This window comes from Oryx dammah, unplaced genomic scaffold (assembly GCF_014754425.2).
Source record: "Oryx dammah isolate SB20612 unplaced genomic scaffold, SCBI_Odam_1.1 HiC_scaffold_25, whole genome shotgun sequence".
Taxonomy (NCBI): domain Eukaryota; kingdom Metazoa; phylum Chordata; class Mammalia; order Artiodactyla; family Bovidae; genus Oryx; species Oryx dammah.
Window position 1 is genome coordinate 97,886,221 of NW_024070209.1, and position 11,217 is coordinate 97,897,437.

General features: G+C 51.0%; 1 protein-coding gene across 6 annotated transcripts in view; it reads left to right on the plus strand.

Moving 5' to 3' along the window:
• Positions 1-11,217, plus strand: part of ODF2 (outer dense fiber of sperm tails 2) — a 29,464-nt gene that overhangs the window by 13,838 nt on the left and 4,409 nt on the right. For all 6 annotated transcript variants that reach the window (XM_040225288.1, XM_040225289.1, XM_040225291.1 and 3 more), the window contains 10 exons: positions 964-1,035; positions 2,071-2,142; positions 2,276-2,392; positions 3,015-3,200; positions 3,718-3,827; positions 5,499-5,634; positions 7,904-8,014; positions 8,172-8,276; positions 9,235-9,393; positions 10,738-10,838. In XM_040225288.1, the coding sequence (XP_040081222.1) occupies positions 964-1,035; positions 2,071-2,142; positions 2,276-2,392; positions 3,015-3,200; positions 3,718-3,827; positions 5,499-5,634; positions 7,904-8,014; positions 8,172-8,276; positions 9,235-9,393; positions 10,738-10,838 (1,169 nt within the window). The remainder of the gene's footprint in view (positions 1-963; positions 1,036-2,070; positions 2,143-2,275; positions 2,393-3,014; positions 3,201-3,717; positions 3,828-5,498; positions 5,635-7,903; positions 8,015-8,171; positions 8,277-9,234; positions 9,394-10,737; positions 10,839-11,217) is intronic.

Below are 11,217 nucleotides of genomic sequence, written 5' to 3' on the forward strand. Positions count from 1 at the left end.
TCTAGTGGTTAGGACTTGGCACTTTCACTGCTGGGGTCCGGGTTCAGTCCCTGGTCAGGGAACTAAGATCCTGCAGGTCATGTGGCATGCCACCCCACCCCACCCCTACACACAAAAAGGACAGATTGGGGGTTGCTGGGGGCAGGGAGGAAGAGAAAATGGAGACTGACTGATTGACAGGTGTGGGTTTCCTTTTAGATGATGAAAAAATTCTGAAACCAGAGAGTAGTGGGTCTTCCCTGGTGGCTCAGACAGTAAAGAATCCTCCTGCAGTGTAGGCGACCTGGTTTTGATATCTGGGTTGGGAAGATCCCCTGGAGGAGGGCATGCCCACTCCAGTATTCTTGCCTGTAGAATTCCATGGACAGAGAAGCCTGGCAGGCTACAGTCCATAGGGTCGCGAAGAGTCGGACACAACTGATCGACTAATACTTTGCCTTTTCTCTTTCGGATGGTAGTGATGGTTACACAGCATTGTAAATGTACCATACTCCACTGAATTTTACACTTAAAAATGGTGGCAAAGTTTGTTACATTTTACCAAATATACCAAAAACTATTGAATTGTACATTTTAAATGGATGACTTATATCTGAATTTATATCTCAATAAAGATGTGTTTTAAAAATCCAGTTGTAGATAGAATTACAGTATGGTAGATATCATTTTGGTAAAATTACACATTAATCCCTTCCCACCCCTCACCTCCCAAAAGATAGTTCTCTAAATGTAGCTCTGTGTAAGTGCAGAGAGAAAGGATGAGCGGGGCAGTCACCAAACTCGCCACTGTAGGGCTGGGTTTGGAAGTGGGTGTGAGGGGTTCATTAAGTATTTTACGATGAGTATATAATTCATTACTTCCCTCATGAGAAATATAATTTTCAGGAAAGGAATATGATCTAGAGGAAGTAGACATCTCAGTTTATTGGTTAACGAGTTGGCTTTTCCTGCCTTCCCTTAAAGGATTCCGAAAGACTGATGGAGCAACAAGGGACACTATTGAAACGGCTGGCGGAGGCGGACTCTGAGAAAGCGGTAAGACACAGTGCCCCCTACCTGCCGGAGCGGGTATAGGCGGCAGCATAGAGGTGCTGAGCGGCTGCAGAAGGGCTGGAGCCTTGCTCTGATTTTTTGGGGGGTCTTAGTTTCAAATCTGTAAAAAATATGAAGCAGATATTCCCATCCCTCCTGCTCCACCGGGCTTGTCTACCTGCTCACTTGAGAGCTTGAATCACCAAGTTGGACACCAGCCTGAGGGAGGGTGATGATGGTGATGGATTTGTAAGCCATCAGTTTGTTCTCTGCATTTCCTCATTTGTATTACAGTGTAGACTTGTTGACCCCCAAATTCCAGTTCTCCCAAGGAATCTCTGCCAAGGCAGCACGTTCCAAAGTCTGTTCCATGGAACCTTGAGTTCCTCAAGTGTTAGTGGGTATAAGAAACAAAAGAGGGGGGTAGTGATATATAGCCAAATAAATGTGGGAAACTACTGACCAGCCTGAATGGCTCATTCAACAAGCTGTTTAACTTCAAGACTTTCTGGAGCATTAGATGTATTAATGTCTGTTGTGAGGTTCTGAGAGAGAGAAAGAAATAGAGACCATGATTCCCAAGGTTTGGCTTTGGTGCCTGGCTGAACATCACTAGGATTCAGCGGTCATGGTGATAATGCCTAAACATGGATTCCCAGCTCGAGAGCCTTGTCAAATTATGATACATCAGTAAACTGAAATACTAAGGTTAATCACACTATGGTAAACATGGTTATACAACAAAATATGTATTTGGCTTTCTAATCTGTGTTGACAGTGGTTATCTCTGGGTGGGAGATTGTGGGCATTCCTTAGTGTTTTGTGTGTGTGTCAGTGTTTCCCACAGGTAACATTATTTTAAATTGTTATAAAAAAAATTGTGATACAGATGTTAGGTGCTTCTTGCTCAGATCTCTGTGACATGGGCCAGTGTCTTTGGGACTTGAGCCCAGTGGCCAGGCACACAGGATTTTTGTCCTCCCTGGGCCGAGCCTCCTCTCCCTTCCCAGGGAGCTCATGACAGTCTGTTCTCCCCAGCGCCTGCTATTACTGCTGCAAGACAAAGACAAGGAGGTGGAAGAGCTCCTCCAGGAAATACAATGTGAGAAGGTACCATCCCTGACGGTTGCTCCTCCGTTTGGGCCGGGAGAGTGCATTCTCCCAGGTCGTGGGTAGAGTGTGCTCTAGAATCGCAGAGCTGGGTTCAAATCCTGGCTCTGTCACTTTCTCCGTCTCTCCAAAGGCTCAAGCAAAGACAGCATCTGAGCTTTCCAAGTCCATGGAGACCATGCGGGGGCATTTGCAAGCACAGCTTCGGTGCAAAGAGGCAGAGAACAGTCGCCTGTGTATGCAGATCAAGGTACCTGCTTGGCCCACCAGTGGGAAAGGGAGAGGGCGGGGCCTGGCGGTCCAGGGGCCTTGGCCTGGCCAAGGCGCTCACGTTCGGGATTTGCTCCCAAAGGTTTAGGGGGCACTGCTGCCAAAGCACTTTGAGCCAGTGGCAAGGGATACTCTGGGCCAGGGGCAAGAGCAGGGGTTTGGGTGTCTTTCCCAGCAGGGACCAGTTGGGTGCCATGCTCCTGAGCCAGTCACTTAATCTCTTAGGCCTCCAGTTCTCCTAACTACCCATGGGGTGGGGTGGGGGTGGGGGGCTGACGTCTTTGAGCCAGGGACCCTCTAAGGTCACACCTCTGCTGAGTAACTGAGGAATATCTCTGACTACTGTACTGGGAGTTCAAGGAAGGATGCCAGAAGAGCTCTGTCTTAACACTTAAGACCCAGTGGGTTCCGTAATGGGAGATGTGCTGTGGGGAGCTGGGCAGGGCCCTCACATCTCTGGTCTGCATCGCCTCCCACACCGTTGACCTGATTTCTCTCTCCCTCATTCCTCCTTTTTGCTGCACCCCCGCCCCACCTCACCCTCCCCCGGACTTCTCATCTCTCTCCTTTGTCTGTCCTCCACCGTTGTCCCTGTCTCCCAGAACCTGGAGCGCAGCGGGAACCAGCACAAGGCGGAAGTGGAGGCCATCATGGAGCAGCTGAAGGAACTGAAGCAGAAGGGAGAACGAGACAAAGAGTCCTTGAAGAAAGCCATCCGAGCCCAAAAAGAGAGAGCCGAGAAGAGCGAGGAGTATGCTGAGCAGCTGCACGTGCAACTTGCTGACAAGGTAGCGGCCTCCCTGAGGAGGGCAGGCCGACGAGGAAGGGACGGAGGGGTGGGGCGGTGGATAGATGAGGAGCGGATGGGCAGGTGGAGGTGAAAAGCTCAAGAAAGGTGGCTGGGCGGGCAAGTGGAGAAATAGATGGCAGTGGAGAGGGTGAATGAGCTGGGAGGACGGGTGGCTGGCTGGAGGAAGAGGCAGTCAGGGAGTAAACAGCTAAAAGGGTGGTGATGGGGGAGGGGAGCTGGCTGGAGACAAGTGGAAGGTTTGTGGGACGTTCTAACCGCATCAGTATCACGGGTGGGAACGATGGTTATGGATTTGCAGGCAGGGTGCGTGTGATGCTGGAAACGGAAAAGTAGCATCTGGCTCCTGCTTTAGTCTCAGTGCTTCTAGAAAGGAATTGCAGGGGTGGGGTTTACATTATCAGGGTGAGGGGTGTGGCCTGGGACGACCCTTGGCTCCCTTGGCCTCAGTGCTGACACCTGACCGACGGACCCTGTCTACTGTCCCCTATTCCCAGGATCTTTATGTCGCTGAAGCTTTATCCACTCTGGAGTCATGGAGGAGCCGCTATAACCAAGTTGTAAAAGACAAAGGAGACCTTGAGCTGGAAATTATTGTCCTGAACGAGTATGTCTGTGTGAGGAGAGGGCATGGGGCGATTGGAGGAGGGGGTGAGCCCGTGCCTGGTGCCAGGCATCCCGAGGCAGCTCACGTGGGCCACACGGGTGCCGTCTGTCTCCTCTGGTCCAGGCCTGCACTGGACTGGCCCTGAGGTAGGCCCTGGTTCCAGCCCTGCCCCAGGGTCCTACCCCCTGCTGGGCACTACGGAGGGGCCTTCTCTGCTCAAACCTGGGCCAGAGCAGGGCCCTAACCTACACAGCAGGGAAACAGGCCCAGCCACAGTGGTGTCCTCCTTCCAGTTCTTGGGGGACAGGGCAGCTGGTTTCTGCCTTTGCCCTGTCTTCTCTAAGCTTCTCTTTGTCTGCCAGTCAGTAGGTCAGAGGTTCGGCCTGGGAGTAGGGGGCAAAAGTGGCCTCAAGTTGAAGGTGACTGACGCCCCTTCCTCATCACTGGTGACTATCAACAGTGACCATTCTCCGGCTCAGCCGAATTCATGTGTCCATTCATTTGTTTATTGAGCAGCTACTATGTACCAGGCTGTGTATTCGCCTTTACGGTTACAGCAGTTAAGAAACAAATGCATTGCCTTCCCCATGGCGTTAACCTTGTACTGCAGGAGGAGACAGGGCTACAGAGACCTGGACTCCCTGGGCTAAGGGGTCGCAGGGGAGCTAAGTTGGTCTCTAGGTCAGGAATGTTTTGCCTGAGGAATACCTACCTTTGGTTGTTTTCAACTCAATTTGGCAAACATATCCTGGGAAACTTGCTAAATGCCGGGCCTTATGCAGGGCACTACCTTTGGGATTTTCCCTCTAGTTGGAGAAAACGGATAGTTAAGGCAGAAGGATCTGAGGTACAGATGAAAGGGATCACGGAGGACATGTCCTGAGGTGGGATGTCTGAACTGGGTTTTTCAAGTTGAGCGGACATTTGCTGGTGAAGCAATAGAATGCATTTGCTTGGGCCTGGTTAGTACTTGCAAAACATTTGCTGAATGGCGAACTATAATTTCTCAATGCTCAGAGCACATGCTGTGCAAAGGTGCGGTGGTGGGTCTCTAGTCAAGAGCCCTTAGGCTCCTCCGAGGCCTCAGTCTCGGTTCTTGGATTAGAGCCCCTGCTGAGGGCCTGAGGGTGGGGGAAGAGGGGCTAGGGCAAGGGGAGGGGGGGAAGCCGTGTGCCTTTTTACTGCTTTGTGGTACCTGCCCTCACCTAGGGGAGACGGAACCCCAGTGTGATGTGTGTGTGAGGGAGATGGATGCCTGGGGGGTACCCCTGACCTCTGAGCCTGGGAGTTCTGTCCTGACTTCAGTTCCTGATGGGCTAAGAGATCAGGAACTGCTGTGGGGAGCTGGGAAGGGACCGCATCCGTGACCCTTGTCTTCAGACAGTGTCTCAGCCTTGGAGGACGATTAGAACAGAGAAGGCTTCTGGGAGGGGCGTGGGAAGGGAGGTAGATGTTAAAGGCTGTTATATGAAAGCAGGCTACCTAGGAACACCACGGGCACCAATGTGGGGGCAGCTGCTCTTTGCAGTGGAGACTGGGAGCAGCCCGGGTGCCAAGGAGAGGGACATGGGTGACCTGGGAAGGAACCCCAGGCCCCACTCCACACAGAGATGCAGGCTGCTCATAGCCCGTGGGGTTGACTGTGTCTGCTTTCGCTTTGTGACCTTCCAGCCGGGTGACAGATCTCGTAAACCAACAACAGACCTTGGAGGAGAAGATGCGGGAGGACCGGGACAGCCTGGTGGAGAGACTGCACCGGCAGACCGCCGAGTATTCCGCATTCAAGCTAGAGAACGAGAGGCTAAAGGTGGGTCGTGAGGGCCGGGCCCGGGACATTCGGGTAGAGAGCAGACGGCTGGGCACTCCTGGTTGGGCCCAGAAATGACCACCGGGGCCTCCAAGAGCCTGGAGGCAGCAGTGGGCTAAGAAGGCTTCCTCTGGAGTCGGGGAGACCCGATTCAAGTTCTGACCAAACCTTGTAGAGTTGCAGGACCCGAACAGGATGTCTGCCACGCTATTGCTACAGTTTCCTTAGGGGAGGAAGTGCGGTCCTGTGTCGGGGCTGAGGCGGGTGAAGTGCCCCACATGACATTCAGCCCGTGCATGTGAGGTGGATCTGACCTTGAAGTTAACACTGATGCTCCTGGCACACTGCTGGACCATCCACATGCATTCACTCTCACTGTAACCTCCCAATAATGTGATAATTACTCCACTTTGTAGAATAAGGAGACCGCTTAGAGCGAGTTTTAGTTTCTTGCCAAGATTCTGCCCTTGGCAGTATTGGGAGTTCAGATTTGAACTTCAGTCTGACTCTGGGGCTGTAACTAGCTTTAACCACTCGCTCAGCTCCCTCCAGCAACCCAGTAGTGAGAGGCAGCGAACAGAGGTTGACATTGCAGAGCCAGGTTTGATCTTGCTTTTTAACTGATCTGGGCAATAGTGTCTTTTTTTTTTTTTTTTTTTTACTGATTTTTGTTAAGATAGATTTAAGGAAGTATAATACAGAAAGGTACACAAAACAGACATACTTTGTCCACTAGTCACCCTGATGGAACCTTAAAGCCAGCCACCCCGGTGACCTCACCTAGTTACAAATACCCCCTGCTAACGGAACGGTTTTCCTGACTTCCGTCACTGCAGATGGGTTGGCCTGGTTTTGAACTCTGAGCTTGGCCCTTGTGGCTTTTCCTCGGTGTTCTGTCTGTGGACATTATCCACGTCGTGCGTAGTGGTCCATCCCTCTCTGTGCTGCGCATTGTGCCGTTGTAGGGATTATACCATGACACATTTATCCATCCTGCTGCCGACGGTCGTCCGGGCGGTACAGCTTCCTGTACCTTGGAGTAGAAATGCTCGGTCAGTAGGTGGAACACTGACCTTTGGTAGACGGCAGCAAACAGTGGAGCAGCTGCACAGGTTCCCGCTCTTAGCAGGGGGTGTGAGGAGTCTGCTCCGCGTCTCCCCGGCAGCCCTTGGTACTACACATCTTTTTCATTTAAAAGGTGGGAGAGGACTCGTGTGTCATTTGTTGCAGTGCAATTGTTGGAGAAATGACAGACAACCCCACGTCTAACAGTTACCTGGGCTATTATTTGAAGGACAGTATGTCCGTGTGGTGAAATACAGTGTAGCTCTTCAAAATGTTTGTAGAAGTGTATTTTCCTAGACATGAATTACAGAGGTAATCATAATTACAAAGGTGAAATATACTTAGATGAAAGTTGAAAACATCACAGAAAATGTGATAGCAGAACCGAAGGTCTCTTAACTGTATATGTACATTTATTCCAGTTTTTTTACCCTGATTCTTCATTCTTCATTCTTCAATCTGTTATTCTGTAGCTTGATTTTCCCACTCAACCACATTTCATGATATCTTTTTTTTCTTTTGCTTTCTTTCTTTTAAATGAGTGCTTATTATTTTATTGAGATACCATGACTTTATTTTGTCCTATCTGCTAAGGTGAGCATTGGGTTATAGAACATTTATTGGTGAGAGTAGTTCTCAACATACTTGTTAATTAACAAGTTTGTTGCAAAGCACTGGATATAATAGAATCCCATGCTTATTGGAAAAAATAAAATATCTACACAGCTATCAGTATATAGCCATATACTAAGGAATCATGATTTGTTTTTCTGGGTTTTATCTCCATTTTCTTTAATGATACTGTGTTGCCTTTTTTCTCATTTTTTTCCTTGTTTTGGTCATGCCACGAGGCATTCGGGATCTTAGTTTCCTAAAAACTAATCAAATCCTGACTCCCAGGAGTGAACATGCTGAATCCCAACCATGGGACTGCCAAGGAACTCCCAATAATGCATTGCCTTTGTGCTAAGAACAGGAAAACACGGGAATCTCTTTATTTTCATCTGTCTTCACTTGAGTTGGTCATATCGGGAGCCCCGCCTGGTGCCTCTCTGAGGAAACCTGCTGGCAGGGGTCGAGTAGGTGGGGCTTCCCTTTGCCAGCCCCTCTGAGTAGGAGCCAGGGCTTGGTTTGGCCACCTGCTCCGGGACCTTTCCTGCTGGTTACCCGCAAGCCGGTTAACCTTAACCTTGTTTCCTTCTAGGCTAGCTTCGCCCCAATGGAGGACAAGCTCAACCAGGCGCACATCGAGGTCCAGCAGCTGAAGGCATCGGTTAAGAACTACGAGGGAATGATTGACAACTATAAGAGTCAGGTAGGCTGTCTGGTGCCAGCCGCCCTGCCGGGGCAGCAGCGCCTCCTGCTATAGAGGGAGGCTCACCCCAAGGCCTCCCCGACAAAAGGTGTTTTTTTTTTTTCCCCACCAAAACTTGGCTCTGCCCAAGATGGCCCAATGCTTTGTTGGTCCCCAGGTGATGAAGACCAGACTGGAGGCTGATGAAGTGGCTGCCCAGCTGGAACGCTGTGACAAAGAGAACAAGATCCTTAAAGATGAGATGAACAAAGAGATTGAAGCGGTATTGCTCCCCGTGCTCGCCTTCTTCCCCTCCCCAGTCCCAGGCCTACAGTCTGTCCTTCCTGTCCGTCATTGACGCTCTCTAATGTACTTCTCATCTCTTCTTTCTCTCTCCTGCTTCCTCGTTTTTCCTCTTTCTCATCCTGGTTTTCCTTAAAAAAAAAAAAAAAAATTTTCCCCTGCTTGGAACATTCAGGTGGATTCAGATCCACAGATCTGTCAGGCCTTCGGTATGCCTGTTGCATGCATTCTGTGTGAAGTTTTTATTTTGTGCCAGCCAAAAAATTGCCTCCTGTCCCCTTCCCCCCCCAAAAAGCATTATTCTTCTAGAGACAGCTTGGCTGTCTGGAAGCAAAGGGATCATCTTAATAGTGACCTTGGAGACAGATTGAGTCCAGGCTCAGCCAGTACCTGGCTGCATATCCTTGGACACGTCACCGCCCCTCTGCAGTCCTCAGGCTCCTCCTTAATACAAGGATGGGTGAAGACCAGATAGGTGATAGCTTTCCCTCTGACCCAGAGCATTGTGACTGCCTTCCTAGGAGCTTTTGGGTTACACTAGACTTGAATCCTGGCTCTGCCAGTTCCTAACTGAGTGACCTTGGGCAAATGATCCTTTGATCCTCAGAGTGCTTAGGTGGGGCCAGCAGCACCTACTGTGTAAGTTGTATGAATTCAGGGAGAAACGCCTGGGTCCTGGAGTTTGTTACATGCTTGCCATTACTCTTCAGTGAGTGAAGGAGCAGCAGGCTGCAGTCACCAAGTGGCCAAATGCATCCCCCCAGAGAACAGCTAAGATGTTTTTAGTGGCCTGCCGGGAGGCTGCACTTCTGCCCGTGGGCCTTGCAGGACCCTTTCCGGGGGCCCTGAGGGCAGCCTTCCCACACTCCCAAGGATTCTGTCTGGCTGCTGCAGCCACCAGGCCCTTCCCAACCGTGGGCTCCTCTCTCCCACTCCAGGCGCGGAGGCAGTTCCAGTCCCAGCTGGCTGACCTGCAGCAGCTGCCCGATATTCTAAAGATCACAGAGGCTAAGCTGGCTGAGTGCCAGGACCAGCTGCAGGGCTATGAGCGGAAGAACATTGACCTCACAGCCATCATATCAGACCTGCGCAGCCGGGTAAGGGACTGGCAGAAAGGGTCCCACGAACTGGCCCGAGCAGGGGCCCGCTTACCAAGATGAGCTGCACGCGCGCCGCCCCCCCCCCCCCCGCCCCAAGGGAGGACCACTTCCTTTTTCTTGGCTGCCGCTTTCTGAAAGGAGTGAGCTATCATCAGTGCTGTGAAATAAAAGTCTGGTGTGCCAAATGCCTTGTGTTTGCACAAAGTGATTGTAGTTATAGGAGCTGCCGGGCCCTCCTGCTCTCGCCGCTCCCCGAGTGCTCCAAGTCTCCGCCGCCCTCTGCCCTTCAATGCTCTGCTGCTGTCCTCAAGCCTCATGCCACCAGCAGACACCAAGCCATAGGTTTTCTTTGTCTCCATCTTTCTCTTGCTTTAGCTGCCTTTCCCTAGTCTGAATAGACCCCTTGCCTGAGCTTCTGTCCCGACAGAGGACTGCTTTTCTCCCAGAGGCAATCTATCTTTGGGTGCCTGGAACCAAGCTGGCAAGGTCTAAGAAATGGTACGCTTCTCATCTGCACTGTGACCTTGGGTGAGACCCTGCCCCTCTCTACACCTGCGTCCTTGCAGTAACAGTGGAAGTAGCTGCCATTTTTTGAGCACATGCTCTGTGTTCCGGCATTCTCTCATTTAATTCTCCCAGGAACTTTGCGAATGGTCTTATTTTCCCCATTTCACAAAAAGCAGCCAAGGGCAGAGAGGGGGAGAAGTCATTTCCTGAGGTCACAGGTCACACTCTCCTGAATTAATAATGCTTGTCAACAGGGACTGGAAGCCAGCCGGCTCTGTCTGGTTCCCAAGCCCATGTTCTCAGTACTTTAAATCACCTGCCTACTCTTCAACCTGAGCACTCTCAAGGCCTTTCAGGCCTGAATGTCTGAGTCTTCTGGATAACTTCTCAAACCTGCCAGTCTGAAGGACTTGATAGATTTCCTATGGCCTTGCTTGCACTGGTCCCCAGTTAAGCAGAATGACATCAGCAGTCCCACCAACGTCCTTGGTAAAGCTCGGTAGTGGGTTGCATGGACCAGTTAGGCCTGCTGTCTACTTCTGCCTTCTTATGTCTGCCCAGATCCTACTGACTGGCCTCTCCTGAACTAGAATGTGTCATCGTGGCTATTCAGGATCGAAGCTGGCTTCTCTCAGCATGGGAGAGCCTTCGGTCTCAGGGGTTGGGCCTAACCTGTCCCCACTCTCCTCTCTCCTCCAGGTTGTGCATTGAGACTTGGATGCCAGCTGAGGGCAGCGTGCCTCTCTCCTGGGTGTGGATGACAGGTCACAGGGATAAGGGAGGGCTGTACCTGGAGGTTCTTTCGTAAACCAGTCTATGTTCCTGTCATTTTAGATCGAACACCAGGGGGACAAGCTGGAGATGGCGAGAGAGAAACATCAGGCTTCCCAGAAGGAAAATAAACAGCTGAGTCTGAAGGTGGATGAACTGGAGAGGTTAGAGGCACTTGGTCCGATCTCTGTCCTCTTCCTAGGACCTGAGACTTTTCAGCCACTTAGCTGCTTTGGGCTCAGTGTGCAGAAATGTTTGAGGGACTCAAGGCCCTGGAAGGTACTAGGCAGACCTCAGAGGAAAAGCTGTTTGCACTGCAGCGGTAAGCATTGTGGGAGAGAGGAAGGTGGTCTCCGGCCAGGGGGTATGCTCCATGACACTGTGATCAAGATCAGACCATACTGGTTAAGACTCCGCGCTTCCACTGCAGGGAACCTGGGTTCGATCCCTGCTCAGGGAACTAAGATCCTGCATGCTGCATAGTGTGGCCAAAAAGTAAAAAGAAAAATTAAAAAAAGGATCAGACCACCCATAGGCACCACC